Below are 19,336 nucleotides of genomic sequence, written 5' to 3'. Positions count from 1 at the left end.
CATCTCCTTGAAAACATTCTGTATACACAATTTCATTCCACTGAGAAAAAAAAAAAAGAAAAGAAAAGATACTGGGCTCTGATTTTCCTTGAACTATCAAAATACAAAAGAAATGCAAAAAGTCTCTTGCACAGATGTAGTAAAGCACTGGATTTTTATATTTTGGCAGGTGCTCAGTATGCAGCCCACATAATCACATGTTAATGACTGGAGTGTGTTAATCAACATGCATACCTGATTCCTTCTTGCCCAAGGGGGAAAAAGCCAACTATTTCAGAGCATGTCAATGTTTCTACTTTTGATAAAGATTTTGATAATATGCTAGGTAAGTAAGAAAAGTCTTCCAAAAAGAATATTTAGAAAGATGTATTATATCAAGACTAATGATAAAATAATTCAAATTTCCATCGAAATATTTCCAAGTAGTATGCTGTTAATCATTTTGCTTGAACAAACCAGATTTAGGAAAGTGTTTTAAATACACATTTTAATAGCAGGAATGAAACAGTACACATAAGCAGAACATGAATATATAAATGTGATCAATCTGTTAGCAGTAGACAATTCACTGTATATTTCATTATCCACCCCCATGTCATAAAATATGGTTTTATTTTTGGTCCAAATTGTAAGTAAATTTCTGTCTTTAAGCTTCTGAGATAAGTTTAAACACAGACAATACTGTGTTCTAATATAGTTTCAAAGTTATAGAAAATGAGACCTCTCCCACAGGGCTTCTTGGAGAATGCTGCTTCATGACTCAGCAGCAATGACGAATAATTTCACTTACTACCAGAAGTCTAGCGTTGATCTTTAAATTGAATGAATTTCCAAAATCCAAAAATGAGAATAGTAGTAACTAAATTTCTCAGGAAATCTAAATATTGATAGTTTATGGATTTTTTTTCCCCAGTGCTTCATAGATCAATCAAATACCAAAAAGATGAAAATAAACCTTGCATAGTTCTGACCAGGTGGACTAGTGGGTTTAACTAAACTTTCTAAAATGCAGTCTCAAACTTGCTGTACAGCAGAAATTAAAGGAACATTGTAAATCAACTATATTTTAAATTTTAAAAATTAAAAATTTTTAATAAGATTGAAGAAATAAATTTTATCTGGGTGCTACCCACTACATTAAATGACTAAATATTACAAAAAACTTGGTAACAGTTCACGTTTTTAAAATCTTTTAATAGGTGACCAAGTTAGAAATCTTTTAAAAGTCAGTCACGACATAAAGCATGACTGTGAAGGATTAAATCCTTACTCAAAATTCCTGGACTATACTACCATGTAATGACAACAACACCATTCCCAGAAAAGGTACAAAGTCCACACCAGGATTTTTACAACTCAAAGCAAACTACATAGAACACTCCAGTTGATTAGCAGTTTCACTGGACTGAAAGCAAGAAAGGCAAAGAGGGGAAATTGTTTACAAGCAGGAAAATATTGTTTCCAACAGTCATTTATTAAATACCTCAGCTTGCCTATCATTATTTTATTTCAATTACAACAAAGGACATTATTGCATCTTTTACGTGTAGTGGAAAAATTATTTTTAAAACTTTTCTAGAAGATAAAACTTGGGGGAATTTAAGTAAGTCTATAAAATAAGAAGTTCTGATATTCTGGGGCTGAGGGTCCAGTATGGTTACTTCCACTTAGTTAGACTAGCAGTTAAAAGCCAAATGCATATAATCTCATTCTGGCTTAAAATATGTATCAATATGAGCATGCGTACATCAGTGCTCGTGCATGCAGAAGGTCCCACTTACAATCCTGTCACTTTGGGGATCTTGTACGAGATACTATTTCTGCTTAGCCCATGTCCCCATAACCTAAGTCAGAAGTCACCTACAAACAGCTCCTGCTGGGCCGAAAGCTTCTGTCCTCTCACGGGAGCATTCTTGGTCCCGAAGGAAGCCTAACCCTTCCTGTCACCCTGGTCTCATTAACTTCACTTCCTGTTCATTCTTGACTAAATTTCTGCTTGCATGGACATTACGTAAAATATTCTCCTCACCCTCTATGTGAATCTTGTCTTCCTCACACTCTATGGGAACTCCTCAAAGATTAACTTCCCTAACTGTCTGCTCCTCCACATCATCAAACACCCACCTGCAGCACAACAGTTTTCCTAATAGGTGCCCTTGCTTCTGGTGTTATCGCTCATAATCCATTCTCTACATAGCACAGTTAATATAATCATTAAAAAAAAAACATAAATCATGGTAGCCTCTTGCTTAAAATCTTCCAAGAACTTCTTCCTCTTGCACTTGAAGTACACTCCAAACATCTCATTGTAGCCTATGAAACGCCATAGTATCTGCCTGCTTCCTAGATTTCATCTCATACCATTCTCTCCCTCACCCGTTCCACTCCAGACACTCCATTGTTTCCTACTGCTCAAATACACCGACCAAAAGGTTTTTGCATTTCTATACACTCTGGGTATATTCCCCCAAATTTTTGCATTATTCAAATCTCAACTCAAATGTCACCTCTTCGAAAAGACGTTTCCTGGATTATTTAAAGCAGTCACTCTCAGTGACATTTTCTTATTCAATTTTCTTCATTGTACTTACCATTGTCCACTTTGTGAGGGGATCATATCTACCTTAGTCACAAGAAAGTCCCAATGTTTGGAACCTAGTACGTACTACATACTAAAGTAATCTTTAGCAGATAATCACTACACACAATATCATATGCCAGCCACTAAATATTACTACAAAAGTGTTCCTTCATGCTTGTTAACATTAAAAAGAAGAATACATTATACATTTTTCAATGGAAAAATAATTGGAATTTATTTCTGTCTAATGAATCAGTTCTAATGGGAGGAAAAACACATTTCAGAGAACAGTGTCAATATTACTCAGCAAAAAAGGTGCTGCAGAAAAGGTGCTGGTACCATAATGAAAATAGTTGTCATACATAACAAGGAAGGACAGTGAATTCTTATTTATACTACCTTCTGAGACTGCAAGTGGATTCTACCAATTAACACAGCATGGTAAATTTAAAACGAACATTTTCGTGTCCATAATATAAGTATTGGTAATTAAAATCAGAGTCTAAAATTTTTTATTTTCAACTGGTCTTGGAATGATGATTTCTAAAATTTCTATTCTCTAAAATTTCTATTCTCCTTTGCTTATGCCACAATGAATTCTTTTGTTCGAAATTGTATAGTCTCATATTTCATTGGAGTACAACATCAAAGTAATTAATGAGAATTTTAACATCTGAAGATTTTTTTTCTAATCAGGAAGTGGGGATTGGCAGAACTTTGTCTTTACCCTGTCTCACAGAAAAGCTCCTCTGTGGTCTTGATATTTCAAAGTAAAACCCTTCCTGAACCAGAAGATAAGAAACCTTTAGTGCCTGTTTCTAACTGTCCGTGAGTGAGGGCTATCACAAAAAGTAAATAACAATAGAAACAGAATAAAGCGCTGATAGAATCTTTGTTATTGTTTTTATACTTTCTTTTGAATTTTATTTCTCCACAATGATTTTATGAGGTTCAATTACAGTGAGTAACAACTAAGATCCTTGTTGAAGAGAACTACAAGTTTCAGTTATCTTCCTAACAATCCTTCTGGACTTAATACTTACTTAAAAATAGAATGAGATTAAACTGCTTATTAAATTTTACTCTAGTCACAGTCACTTCACCCCAACACATACACTCACTATATGTAGTGAGTATATGCAAGATTATCCAAAAACCTAAAATCCTTCTATTATTTTTCTTTGCTGTAAAGAAAAATTTGTCACTGGTATGTATGATACTTGCCATATAAGTCATTACAGGTCTGATGATACACTTGTTCTATATTATTGAATCTATCAAGTGAAAAGGGAGCACAAAGGGAATTTCCAAATGCAGCTGCTATTTCCCATTTGTTAAATCCCTTTATTATACCATATAAGTACACAGCTGGGAAATACTATAGAGTGGGAGTTAAAACAAAATATTTTGGCTTCCAGACATTCAGAATACACAAAAGCTCCAGTGGAAAGTAATGTTTGATATCAGAAAGTTTGAAAACATTTCCAGCAAGTATGATTTCTTTTATATTAATGTAACATATATGTAAATTTAATCTATTTATACTACCATAAATCCCAGTTAATATAAATTTGGTAAACAAATTACATTATTAGTATCTGTTTTCTGACAAAATTTTAGATCATAAAACTTTGACAATAACTCACCAAAGCAACTGCCAATGCACGAACTAAATTTCACTAAGAAAAATAAGTAAAGCGTATTCTAAAGAAGCAAAATTTGACTTGTATTGTTTCTGTCTCGACCTGTATTTTCCAGTATAGTTATTTTGATTTGTCTATGGCTGTATCTGGCATAAAAGCTAAAATAAATCTTGAACTCATCCCTTCTCTCTATCCCATCTGCCTCCACACTAACCCAAGCCACTATCATCTCTTACCTGGACTTCTGAAATAGCCGCCCAGCAGGTCTTACTCCTTTCACTCTGTCTCCCTCCCAATCATTTGTACTACAACCAGAATTACCTTTTTGAAATGTTCTTAAACCTTTCAATGGCTTTCCATTGCACGTAGAATCAAATCTCACTTCCATAATGTTACCTGCAAGGTTTTGCTGGATATATAGCCCCTACCAATCTCTCCAACCATATCTGATGTTACATTGCACCTTTGCTCATTACAATTCAGCTACAAGGACTTATCTCTCATTTCCTAAAGCTCAGCTATATTTTTCTCACCTCAAATATTTCATACATCACATTTCCTCTGCTATTTTTACTCTTTATTCTATTCTTTGCCTGGCTAGTTCTATCATCCTTAGGTCAGAGAGGCCATTCCTACCTAGCCATTCATTCTAAATTAGGTTTATCTCATTATGTTCTCATGTAGCATTCTGTTGTCTTAACTACACCACAATTTTAATTATATATGTGTGTGTATTCTTATTTAATTTCTGTTCCCTCTCCTAGATATAAGTTCTAAGATGACATAATCATGCATACTTTGTTCCCTATCCAACCAGTACCCAGCAGAATGCTAGGCCCAGAGGAGGTGTTCCCTAAGTATTTGTTGAAATAAAAATAAAACAAAAAGCCAGTGGAAGCAACTGGATATCTATTTCATTCATGCTGTATTGAAAGTATAAAGTGAACCACTTAAGTTCAATCAGAAAAACAGACTTTTAGCCTTGCTTCATTATGCCTGCTCTCTTCCCCCATGCAAGGAAAACAAATCTTCCAGTGGGTCTAACTGCACAATGATGATCCCTTCTGAACCTAAAGTTAGTCTAGGACAGTCTTATTTTTCTTCCAGTCCCCTACTTCTCATCTACTGCTTCAGAGTACTAATTGTGCCCGCACAATCACCTGAAAAAGAAAAATGTCTGCCTCCATAAATTATGGAATTAAGTCTTTGAATTAGTCTTGAGCCATTAATAAGCATAAGGCAAAAATTTACAAATACATCAATAGTAGTAAAAGTATTTTTAAATATTATCTTATTTTTGTTAAGGAATAAAACTTTTCCTCATTTCCCACTTAAAATATTTCTCATTAAATTCAGCCAAAAGTTAAGAAATATAAAATGGAGTTTAAAATTCCTCATCTAATAAAATATATTAATATTTTAGTCAGTTCTAAATGCTAAAAAATTGAATATTTTCGCTCTAAACTGGACAATTAATGTTACTGACTATGAGGTCTGTTCTGATGGTTACAGGCAGAACCTAACATGGGAAAGCTGGCTAATACACTGCCTATATTTGATATGGTTTCTACCTTTAGGGCGAACTCCTGTAGTTTGACTGAATGATACTCAGGAGCTTTATAAGTCCTTTTGAAATTAATATATAGGTACACAAGTGAGAAAGCTTTCTTTTAATTCAATAATGAATGTTAAAAATGATAACTTTTTTTTATCCTCACTGAAGATGTATTCACGATATGACCTCATTCACACAGACATGTTTGCTTAATACAATTTTTCAGTACTAATATGCAACCCCACTTTATTGATCATACTTATTTTTTGTGGTATTATCAAGTTCACCACCTTAAATAAAGAAAATCAGGTAACAAGATAACCAAACCACCTCCAAAATTAAATTAAATATCTTTTGAAAAGTTTACCTAAAAATGGACGAAAACTAAACCACACACCATTTTCCAATTTTTCCACTAATTAGTATATTAATAATATACATAGTGGTTGTCTTCATAGCCTGAACAAAAATAACTCTAATGATATGAGTTATTTTTGAGCTTTTTCTACAATATCTATTTGTGATGAGCCCGTAACAAACACACTTAGCGACAGCGGCCAGATTTTTAAAACTCACCATTCTTTGCTGAGACGACAGAACGCTGTCCCAGTCAGCATCTTGTTGAATGGTACTGACAAGTGTTGGTAGCTCCTCAGAGTGAGGTTTGTTGTGCATTATGGGATGCAGAGGCAGATGGGAGGCCACATGTTGATCACTGCCTTCTTCTTTTTCTCTTGAGGTCAAATCTTGGGTCATCGCTTCCTCTCCATCAGCTGCACAGGCAAATGGAGAGGTGGCTTGCTTGGAAGACATTCTTCTGCAGAAGAAGGAAACAGCATGGATTTTTAACAGGGCTGTCAATGACAAAAGAATAAACCATCCCTTAAAGTCTGACTAATTCAGGAATAAAGGAAAGTTCTCTAACTTCAGAGGTGTTTATGATCTACTCTAAACCACTAAAAAAAGAACTCTTAGCTTACCTGTCCCACTTTCCGTCTCTGCTCTTAACTCAGCAAACTTCTTCCCAGATATTGCTGCCTATTTTCTTTCTTACCCTATCCATGACTAAAATTTTTATAGAATAAATTTTTATAATGTATAGTATATGTATATATTTCTCCACCCAGTTCTCCCAAAAAGATTATAAACTTCTTGAGAGTAATTCAGATGATAGCTAGCAAAGGGAAAAAAAAAAAAAGAATGAACAACAAATGAGCCGGTTTGGAGGATGAATTGAAATTACAAATATACGAATTTCTTTTATGATTTTGTAGGAACAAAGGAAGTCTATGTAAGAAAATATAATCAGGAGAGTAAGTAATCTATGATGAAAATCCTAAACAAACTTGGTCCTGACTTCTTAGATTACACCTTGCATTACAAGTTCTAGGCCTAGCACTGTTTAGTGCCAATCTGATCCTTTTCTAAAAACTTTCAAGCTGTGTCAACTGCTGTAACTAAACTTTTAAGTGACATATTGATTGGGTAGCTGTTAATGTTATATTTGTCTTCAGGTAATTTTGTGATATTTTAATTGAGTATATTAAATAACTATGCCTCTGTTTTATATTAGAAAGTATATATAGGATTCAAAGCACTTACCTTACTCTGCACAATTTTTTTAAAACTCCCCAAACAATTACTGAATATTCATTTATATATCCACAAGTAAACATCAACTACACTCAGCAAAAGGTCTTCCTTTTGTGCTTACCTATATATCAGAATATCATAATTCTTAAACAAAATTTCAAAACTTTTAGAACATCACTTTAGCAAGGTGATTTTCTTAGCAAAATGTTTAGAAATAAAACCACCAAAAGTTTTTAACTTAAAAGAAGAGGGAATTGAGTATTTTTTCCTAAAACTTTACATTGTTTTTGGTTCATAGCATCTTTAGCTCTAAAACTGCTGTGTAACGAAAGGAATAAAATCTCTACCTTAATTGCTCTTTAACATTAATTGATTTCATACCATTTTTTAAAAAATGCACAAATCAGTTAACATAGGAAACCACATGAGCATTTTTCAAATTAGCAAATCATTAACTTGCTAGTACTGTTTCTACAGACAAATAAATACTGATTAAAGGGTCTAGAAATCTGAGATTAACAGTTAAATTTACAAATCTGTCACATGCTTTCATGAATATTGCAGTGAAGGAAATATCAAGTGCAAAGAAAAATAATTAAGTTAATTCCAATTTAAACAGTAGTTTTTATGTAGCAGCCCATGTTTCACATAGGATTTAACAGCTAATGCTAAATTTCTCACAATTAATGAGGGGGCTCAGATTTAGTATCTTACAGTGAAAAAAATTAATATAAGATCAGCTAATCTAATTATGCACAGTTCTAAATAAAAGTATTATTGGCTTTTGAAGTGCTTTGAATCATATTAAAATGCTGATACCTACTTATAATAATCATTCTACAAATAACCAAAATTTAATCTATTAGACTTGGTACTAGAAAATAATATGGAAGAAAGTACAGAAGTATGTCTATATTTTCTTTAAGAAGAAATGAAATGAAATGTTCTAAAGAGTACTATATCAAAGAATCAGATAAGTGTATCCTTGACTAATTCCTAACAATACTGACAATGGAAAAATGTATGTACACTTAAGGAAAATGATACAACAGGATGTTTCTTAGTATACAGGAATCATCCTGGAGCTTACTTCATTAGTCTCATAAATACTATACTAAAAACAGGCAAATTATAACTGTTCTGCAAATTTATCAAGAGCTTGCCATAAACAATAAGAGTGTTTTCATAGTTCAGATAATAACAGTACCAATAATGTAATCATTCACATTAAAGACAAAAGAATGAATTTACTGCTGCTTTTTAAAACAGCTAAATACAATTGAAAGTCATAATCCAAAACTCAGAGTGACTTTAGTTCCCCACAAACATCCTCTTATTATAAAGTGACTTGGCTCCTTCCAATAGCAATATCTGTGATTGTTGCTTTAGTATAAATTAATCATGACACAAAACCCAAAATGAAAAGTCTCTTAAGAATAATTTCAACTATAAACTGCACCAATGAACAATAGTGCACAATCCTAATTAAACAGAACCACGCAGCTGTAAAAATAGACTAAATCTGTCCAAAGCTATGGGTTGAGTTTAAAGGCTGGTTTGTTAGAGTGTTTTCTTAAGGAAGGCTGGGCCCTCAGTCTTAATCAGCCAATAAATTATTTCCTGCAATTACATTAAATAGAAAATTATCTTCAAATGGGGAGTGTTAATTGAAAATCAAAATTCAGAGGGAAGTTTAGAAATTACACGCTGAATACAATTAGTGAGGAAAGGCTTCACCTCTACTTCATCATCAGTCTTCTGGTGATTCCTCCAGTGACCATTCAAGAAAGCTACCAATTTATAACATCACACAATTTGTCTTTTATTTTGCACCTACAAATACAAATGTGTATCAAGGTTGCAAATAAAAGATAGGCTGCCAAAAAAAAAAAAAAAGGCAATATTAAATCTGACTGTTCATCCTCAGTTCACACTACCATTAAGGGACAAGGGTGGGGGAAGGCAAGACAATAATGGTTAACAACCAAGGAAGGCATACTCAACTTCAAAATCCCTCCCGTTAGTAAGGAATTAATATTTTTGTTCTAAGGATATTTTTCCATATCATATTTTATTTAATTTCTTGATTTATACTGAGTTCTCAATATGCTGTCAGCAGAGAAAGTAATTTTTGTTCTTTTAGCTACATGTTGCTCCTCTGTACACATTCCTTTTGATAACATTGTTGGGCTTTTCTCAGGTTTGTTTTCATTGTTGGTTTTGTTATAGTTTTTTATTGTAGATGGTGGTTTTCTTGTATTTTTAAAAGGAAAATGTGCAGAAATTCTTTTTAATGCAGCTTGTTAAATAAGTCTTAGATTTGCTGATTACTGGATTCAATTTACTGATTATTTTTTGCACAATTATTTTGTTATAGAATCCCTCAATTTACTATTACATCCTCATTCTTTGCATTTCTTTACTTTAGCTTTCCGTTTTACTAGACCAAACTAATCTGTATTCTAGAAGCTGCAGATACTTGACTTTTGGTAATGCCTTTACTATAATCATTGCACCATGGCTATTATCCTTTAGAAACTCATAAATCAAATACTCATTTGTTTTAATATTTTAAAACATCACATGGGGTGCTTACTTTTATTTTTAATCCTCATATCAGTAATTTTCCATTACAAAAACTTTCACCCTCAGTGTATTAGAACAGTATCGTCTTTAGCTGCTGCCATATACAGCTAATAAACAAAAGAATTAAAATCCTTGTGAAAGTGGTCAATTTCTATGTGACTTAACTTTGTTTTATTTTTTGCACTATTATAACTTAAAATCATTCAAATGAATTGTTTTTTTTAATTTGTATTAAAAAAAAACTCCCTAGTTATACCCCCTGAAAACAGGGGTTTATAATGGAAGTGCTGACACAACCCTAACTAAAGCAGCGCAAATGTTGCCTCTATAATACACAAAATCAAGTTCTATTATTCTAAACTATCCTCGCTCATGGGATTTTTCTTTACTGTGCTCCCAGCCAAACTGCTGAAGCATGAAAAATTTAAATGCAATCAAATGCGCCCAATTCTACTTTACTAGAACAAGTGTCTACAGTGGTACAATCTTAAAAGGAGATGCAACAGATTTGTTTGGTGTTTTTTTTTTAACTGTTTATTTATAATACAGTGCATTGGAGATAAAATAAAAGAGGAAATTACACTCACATGGTACCAGTGTATTGACTACACAGAGTACATTATAATCAGAGAGAAAAACTACATTGTCAACTTATCACATTGGTTAAACAAGATGGTTTTCTGGGGCATAGCTATTATCAAGCAAAACCTCCAAAGAGAATTACATATCTTTGGGACACATAAAACTAAATTCCCATCATGTGTTCCCCGAGTTTGAAATGTCTCTGCCCAGCAGATCAAGTGAATTCCCAGGATGCCAGCCATTGGGAAGAACTTCAGGGATTAGAACTTCTGAAAATGAGATTGTAGGAGATAAAGTCTCCAGTAATTGATAATGTTTTCTAGGAAGCCAGTAGGAGTGCCTCTAGGAAGATAATAATTATTTTTCTCCAAAACTGCAGTATAAAATCTGAATGTTTAGACCATTACCAACCTACTCAGAAAGTAAATTTACTTTGCTCTTTAACAAGAAGTCAATATTAGCTGGTACAAGACTTGATAAGATGGTGAGGACTGGATATCCACACATTAAGTCCTCTGTCTCAGAAAAATCTTATTTTCTAGAACTTTAAATCTTCCTTATTTGATGGTGCTATTTAAAAAAAAAAAACAGTTGTTTTTATGTTAAAAAGTCAGGATTATTTTAAAACAACTTCCTCATAAGGCATAGTCACTTGAAATTACTTTTTTTTCTCTATACTATTGCTTGGAAAGAATTCACCTCAAAACTATCATTTGAGGAGTTCTCTTGTGACTTGTTTGAGATTGAGATAATTATCTAAAGGAGCCATTGGATTTATTAGAACAATATTTTTAATATAGTCTTTTTAATATTTTCATTACTTCTAAGATTATTATCAAATGGCATTCACTTTTTAGGTGATTTATATTTGCTCAAAAGAAGCCCTGTTTCTAACATAAAGCAACATTTTAACAGTTGGTTTACCTAAAGAAAAAACTAAAAATTCAGGCCAACGTTCACATTTATTTTCGCAACTCAGCCCCAGGCTACCAAGGTAGATTTATTTCAGTCAGATAATTCACTGTTAATTTAATGCTGCAATTGATCTGATACTTGAGAAATAAACAACTAATTTTCCAAAAATATAACACAGTGCCTCTCATTTTTAAGGAGCATGAGTAACAGATATGTTCAGTTGCCAAAATGCACAATACCCAGGAACCCCTACAAAGGATGTCAGTCCACCCAGCCCAGGGCCAAGAATGATTTAAAAACCTTTTTCCTGCACTTCCAATTCCCACGTTTACTGCAGGGAGAGTGGACAGGCCCAGGGAGAGACCATGATTCCAAACATTAAAATGAGAATAACCCTTTTAAAACTTTACTCTCTTCATTCAGGGAAAGCCTGAAGGTTGTTATTGATTCTTTGTATTATTTTATCCAGTAGTACCTCCTGTCCCTCACTCCACCTCCAAACTTCCCTAGGCTTTTGCCAGGTTTTTCTCTCTCCTCCATCTGTTTAATAAGCAAATAAGAAAATCCAATGTGGGGGGGGGGGGGTAACTGTTTTCAGAGCTATTTTGAAGAGTTATAAACCTATTTTTTAAAATTTGTAGTGGTTCTATCAGAGCATATATGGTAACATATACAGATAATATCTGTTAGAAGAAAACTCACTGATTTGAGTTAGCTGTCAAATCAATAGCAATGAAGCAAGTGAAATATGCTTGAAGCCCTTGAAGTACGTCTGAGAAGGGGCTTAAATTAATAGATTTTGACTTATCTAAGGCTTCTAATTTTTCATACCAAAGCTCCAAAATTGTCTTCAAAGGCCTTCTGAGGTTCTTACAAAACAGGGACTACCTGGAACAGATTCTTCTCAAGTCATCAAAGTTTGTGTTTCTAGAGTTTATATTTAGCTGACAATATTGCTGTCACTTTATATAGCTTAAGACTGTTCTTTGGACTAGAGCTCATATGTCTTGGAATGCTTTGACTCATGAATTGTTTCTCCTGATAATGTTACATCACGTAACCACCTCTGTCTAATTGGTTAGTATCTGCTGGAAGAGGCAGGCAACCAGCCTAATGACTGGCCTGCCTGCCTGACTGCCTATGGAAAACCTATAATTATTACATGTGTCTCTGAGTATCCAGTTTCTTCCTGGGATCAAAACAACTTGCCTTCCTCTCTCTATACTTTTTGCTTGACAGAAATAATACTGAATTTTTTTCTCCTAGCTTATCTACCAGTAACTTGGGATCTTTGCTTTGGAAAGCAGGCCAACAATACATAAATATAATCAGTCACCTAACAAGAAATAAGAGAAAAACCAAACAATGGTTACTATAAATATATACTAAGAGGATTTTAATCAAGCACAATGACTTCATAGCTCAAAGGAAAGACCTCTATGTGGCTTAAGTGAAAGAAAGCTGTCTAAAATAATAGTAGAATGAATGTATTTATATATGTTCACTTTGAATCTCCTCTTTACATGAAATGAGAACCATAATTTTTAAAGTGAGTATCAAACATGTGTCTTGGTCAGCTTGAAACCAATCCACTGGTATGGAAGCCCAGTTACAGGATATCTTACCCAATTATCAATAAATACTTTAAACCAGAAAAATAACTTCTCAGAGAGAAAGAGTAGGTTGGAAGCTGTAACCATACTTTTCCATTCTCACCTCTATTTTCACTTTTTAATATTGCCAGAATAAAAGGAGAAAAATGGATATTGATACTATATAGACAGTTTCAAAAAAGGAAGGCTCACACATGGTGACGGTGAGCAAAATTATACAAAGAAGCTAACCTCTGAGGTTCTCCTTTAGCTAAATAAAGCAAGCCAGAAATTCCTCTCTTTCATGTAATGAAATAAGGTATAAATTTGAAGTTCTTATCGAATAAGAGGAAGAAGACCTGGAAGAAGACGAAGCAGGAGGGAAAGGGGACAGGATGGAGAAGGAGAGGAGTGGAGGGAGGGACGAAGGGGAAGGGGGAGGAGAGAAACAACCATGGCTTTGCAGTTCATTTTCAGTTTGTCTACTTAATGAAAACCTCATTGTACAACCCTGAAAACCATTTCCAGCAGGCAAAGTATTTCTGATTCAGCAGAGGTTACACAAGCATCAAAGCAGTTAAATATAGGTGCCAAGCCACATTGCCAGGAGCTCTTAGTACTGTGAGTTAGTGTTACCTGACAGCTTAGTGAATATAAAATTACTTGTTTCTCCAATTGAAGACAATCAAATTGTCACCTTCCATTGTAATAATGCACAACTAGTGATCAGCAAAGTGCAAACATAATTACCATGAAGAAAACAAAAAATCAAATCTAAATCTCTCTACAGAGTAAACACATCTATCTGGCTTCCCCCAAAAAGGAGTGCATTTTAATGCTGAATGCTATGATGCAATCTTTGTTATTTAACAAGATGTATTCATCTTACATTAAATTAAAATGGAAAATAAGAAAGAGCAATTAATAAAAAGTAAATAAAAATACCAATAAGAGCACTCCAACTTTCCAGACAGAGTATATAAGGCCTACAAATTGTATCACTGCCACATGAGCCAATACTGTTAAGTGTATGTTACCATCATGACCATTATAAAGGCTATGCTTTCAGAGATTTGTTTCTACCTAGACACCTTTCAAAGGGTTAAATAAGACAGGTAGTATCCAACCTCAAGTCTTTGTCTTAATTTTTTCTTAAAAGAAAAAACTTATGCTTTATTATTGTCTTCTAAAGCAGCTTGTATTTTCAGGATTGAAAATTCATCTCACAAAATTGATTTAATATCTCAATCCAAGTTTAGAAGAATAACAAAGCATAGGGTACATGTCTAACACTTTTATTACTGAGACACTTAGCATTTCAAATTCTTATCCAAATCTGGTGGCCAGATTGGCCCATTATGAAAGTGATTTCAGTAACCCAAACCTGGGTTAGAATAAAAAGCCCTGAAAAATTGACATGGCTCTCCCATACTCTGAAGATTCCTAAGTAATCTATATCAATACAGACATTTTTCCAAACAAACTGCTTTCTTAAAAGCTCTCTTAGTAAAGTGATTTTATGTCTATCTAACTCAAAATTTTAAACATTCAGATTTACATACTTCCTTCCAATATGGTAAAATCTTCCCCATTCCAAAACACTCCTAACATAGTGGTTTTCTTCTTTCAACAATAATGAATGTCCTCCTTTTCATGAAAAGATATTCAATATCACTAATTATTAAAGAAATGCAAATCAAAACTACAATGGAGTATCACCTCATACCAGTAATAATGGCTATCATGAAAAAGTCTACAAATAAGTGCTGGAGAAGGTACAGAGAAAATGGAAGCCTCCTACACTGTTAGTGGGAATGTAAATTGTTGCAGCCACTATGGAGAACAGTGTGGGAGTTCCTTAAAAATCTAAATGATTCAGCAATATTCAGAAAAGATAAAAAATCTATTTCAAAAAGATACATGCATTCCAGTGTTTATGGCAGCACTATTTATAATAGCAAAGACATGAAAGCAACCTAAAGTGTCCATCGACAGATGGATAGATAAAGAACATGTGGTATGTATATAGAGAGATAGATACAGATATAGATAATGGAATATTACTTAGCCATAGAAAAATGAAATAATGTCATTTGCAGCAACATGGATGGGTCCAGAGATTATCATACTTAAATGAAGTAAAGCAGGAAAGATAAATACCACATGACATCACTTATATGTGGAATCTAAAAATTATACAAATGAACTTATTTAAAAAACAGAAATAGACTCACTGACATAGAAAACAAACTAATGGTTTACCAAAGGTGGCGGGGAGGGGTAAATTGGGAGTTTGGGATTAACGGACAGACACTACTATACATAAAACATATAAACAACAAAAACCTGTGATATAGCATAAGGAACTATATTTAATGGCTTGTTATAACCCATAACATATATATATTCTGGAATAGAATTATATATATAATATATATAATATATATAATAATTCTGGAAAAGAATATATATATTTATAATTGAATCGCTTTTCTGTACACCTGAAACTAACCCGACACAGTAAATCAACTATTCTTCAATATTAAAAGGAAAAAAATGTCCTCCTTTTTACCAGAAAAAGTGTATCTTATTTGCAGATAATGCCTGATAGTCCATTTTTCCTGATACGTCTATTCTAAATAATTTCATTTATAATCCTCTAACACAAAATGTATCAGTTGAAGAAGGGGAAGCAGAGCAGAGAGTGAAAGAGGAATGAATTAGGGATCATTAACAACATTAGTCCCTGAATTGGAATCTTAGCATTTAAATTCAGACATTTGTAATCAGACAGATCATTCCTTAAAGCAATGCTTTCATCCTTTATAAACCCAAAATGGGTAATCAATCTTACATTGCATTGCAATTCCACCTTTGCTCCATTTTATTAGGAAAGAATAGAGGAGAGGGTGTGATGAAGGCACTGGGCTGACTTTGTGGCAAATCAAAAGCACATTAAGGATGGGAGAAACAGAAAAAAAGGAAAATCTAAAGTCTAGTTGCAAGTTTTAGTGTGATTTGAAATAAATTTCATACCATTAAGAGAAGTCTGCATTCAAAAAATAAGACTTTTTTTAAAAAAGGATCTTTTTCCTTCACCTTGCCAACTTTCAAGTACAATAATAAAGGTTTTTTCCCAGACGATCTTATTTATAAGCTTAACACAATAAAAACTCCCCACAGGGGGGTTAAATCAGTAATTTTTAACTTCAATGGTGAGTAACTTAATAAGTTCCTAAGATTATGATCTTACATAATATTCCTTACAATACGGCAATAATTACAAGTATCCACCGAAAGAAGAAAAGGAAAATCAGTTCTCAGAGAATGTTTTTCAGACCCACAGAGATAAATGGGTGCGTGAGTATCATGAAAAATAAGTAAGTAAGGGGGAAGAAAAACAGAAAGCATTAAAAGATTTTTTTTTTTCCTTTTTCAGCCACACCTGCAGCATAAGGAAGTTCCCAGCTGCGACCTATGCCACAGCTGTGGCAATGCTAGATCCTTAACCACAATGCTGGGTTGGGGATCAAACCAGCAACAACACAGAGACAAGCTGGATCATTAACCCAATGAGTCATGGTGGAAACCCCTTTGTTTTTGTTTTTTAAGTTTATTCTATACATTCTGTGAGGATAGGCATCATGTCTGCCTTGTTCTTTACTGGATCCCCAGTGCTTGGCCCAGTGGATGAAACATTACAGATAATCAATAATACTGGGGGTAAAAGGGTGAGGAAAAATAAGAGGTAGAAATGAGCAAATCGTTTTTTGGTAAATTTAAGGTGAACAGATAATCACAGAAAATGCCATTCACATGTTAATGCTGTCAATCTAAAACATTATTCTTTATATTCTTTTTTACCAAATATCTCATTCCTTAACATCTAAATCATATGATTTTTATTTATTTATTTATTGTCTTTTTGCCTTTTCTAGGGCTGGTCCCACAGCATATGGAGGTTCCCAGGCTAGGGGTCTAATCAGAGCTGTAGCTGCCAGCCTACACCACAGCCACAGCAGCCCTGGATCTGAGCCACGTCTGCAACCTACACCACAGCTCACGGCAACGCCAGATCCTTAACCCACTAAGGGAGGCCAGGGATCGAACCCACAACCTCATGGTTCCTAGTCAGATTCGTTAACCACTGCACCACGACGGAAACTCCCTAAGCCATATGATTTTTACATCTATTTCCCAAACAATGAGCTCTCCCTCATCTCCCTGAGACCTACAGTCCTCTAATGACTGCTTGACATTTATACCAAGATGTATTTTACTATGTCATATTCAACAAAACTTAAAATTAGATTCATTATTTTCCTCGACACCCTCCCCTCACACATTCACACCCAGAAGAGTATCATTCTCAGAATCATCCAAGTTCAAAATAGGAACATTCTATCCATCTCCTCTTTCTAATTCTTGCTCCTTATTGCCAGCTTGTCTTTAAACACCATCAACTCTTTCTTAATGTTTCTCATGCTCATACCTTCTTACCACACTCATAATCACCTTAGTACAGGGCTTTATTATATGTCATACCTAGACTCTTACAACAGACTGTAAACTGATTTCCCTAATTTCAGTATTGCCATCTCCAAATCAATCCTACTGCCCCTTCCATTATCAGGCCACTCTCTTAATCAAGAAAAATCAGTGGCTGTCCCCTGATGACAGAAAAAGTCCAAACTCATGACCCTGGCATTCGAGGCCCTCCATCCAGATCCAATTAATCTTTCTAAACTTATCTTCTAGTAGTCTACACTTTAACCTTCTACTCCAACTAGACTGATAAATTAATTCAGACTTCACTTATTGCTGTCTTCCAGCCTTTGCTCTGCCTCTCTCTCTCCCTATTCCCCTCACCTTCCTTTCTGATCGCTAGGAAACCAACTGATCCTATTCCAGGTAACTGTGAGCCAACCCTTCTTCTAATCACTTCTGATAAGTGCTCTGAAATTTTATTTTTTATATAGTTCATTCTATACTTAATGCATACTATCTTATTCAATCTTTTAAGATATATGCTATAATTACATTTTTAAGTGTAACTTCAACCAGATTACAAACTTTTCAAGGGCAAGAACAAAATACTATGCTTCTCTGTATACCCACAGCACTTAGTATAGTATTTTGCACAAAGAAAACACTCAATAAATATATGCCTAATTATATAAATTTTATTAAGTGAATAGTCAGAAATAAATTTAGGGTGGGATACTTAACCAGAGGATTTAAAGTAAAGCTTGTAGATCTCTGTGCATACTTTGGTTTTTCAGGGCTGCCTCCTTTTCCTCTACCCCTGGCCAATTAAATTCACTGCATATTTTAAAGTTCAAATATTCATGGTAAAGACAAAAACAAAAACAAATCATAACTCTACATTGTTGGAAACATTCAAAAGATGGATAGATGGATGGACAGACAAATGGCTATGGATGGATATATATAAGTTGGAGAGACAGTTGAAAAGATACAGAAATAGTATTTGAAAGCTGTTTAGAAAGCACCAGTCAGTCCCTTTGCTGAGCACTGCTGTATGTATTATCTCACTTAGTTCTCAAAACAATTATAGGAGTTAGATAATGTACATTACCCCTGTTTTACAGATAAGGAAACCAAGGTACACAAATGTTTATTAAAAAAAAAAATTAAAACTTGCCTAAGGTCATACGTAGTAAATACAGAAGGCAGAATTTGAACTCAGGTGGTCTGACTCCAGGGCAGATGTTATTGGAATTAAAAGATAACTGATAGTAAATCTAAATTAAATGAATCATTAAACATTTTCAATTATCATCTGAATTTTATTTACTAGTTCATATACTTCCTGTAGAATATTATTTTTAATATTCCAGTTAGATATTCTAGATATTCATTTAATCCAAGCCTATTCAAAGAATTTTCTCTCTTCAATTTTTCCCTTTTTCCTTCCTTTCTACTTATAGAGTTCAAGGTGTTTAATTAGAGGTTAACAATTATAAAAGGAGGGTAAGTAGAAAGGAGTGAAGGTAACACTCTAACCAATTCATTTAACTCTCTAGCAGTTTGACACTAAAAATGGTTACAGAAGTAATTAAATCTACTTCTATTCCAAAGGTTCACTCTAGTTTTCATACATTTTATAATACATATTTGATGGTTACTAACTGTCCATGCTTGCCCTTGCATACTTTTTCAGTTAGCCTAGATGATCAGCATTTAACTATAATTCTTACATAGACAATTTTGAGACAAAATAAGGATGTCACTGCCCATTTACTTCAAGGTCCAGCAAAGTCTGAGA

General features: G+C 33.8%; 1 protein-coding gene across 5 annotated transcripts in view; it reads right to left on the bottom strand.

The window, feature by feature from the left end:
• The window catches only part of SOX6 (SRY-box transcription factor 6), a 424,407-nt gene that overhangs the window by 372,346 nt on the left and 32,725 nt on the right, over positions 1-19,336 (bottom strand). For all 5 annotated transcript variants that reach the window (XM_047776211.1, XM_047776209.1, XM_047776210.1 and 2 more), the window contains exon 2: positions 6,356-6,596. In XM_047776211.1, the coding sequence (XP_047632167.1) occupies positions 6,356-6,592 (237 nt within the window). In that variant the 5' untranslated portion in view covers positions 6,593-6,596. The remainder of the gene's footprint in view (positions 1-6,355; positions 6,597-19,336) is intronic.

The sequence above is a fragment of the Phacochoerus africanus genome, chromosome 4 (genome assembly GCF_016906955.1).
Source record: "Phacochoerus africanus isolate WHEZ1 chromosome 4, ROS_Pafr_v1, whole genome shotgun sequence".
Lineage (NCBI taxonomy): Eukaryota > Metazoa > Chordata > Mammalia > Artiodactyla > Suidae > Phacochoerus > Phacochoerus africanus.
The sequence above is the reverse complement of the archived record's forward strand: the minus strand, read 5'-3'. Positions and strand labels throughout refer to the sequence as shown.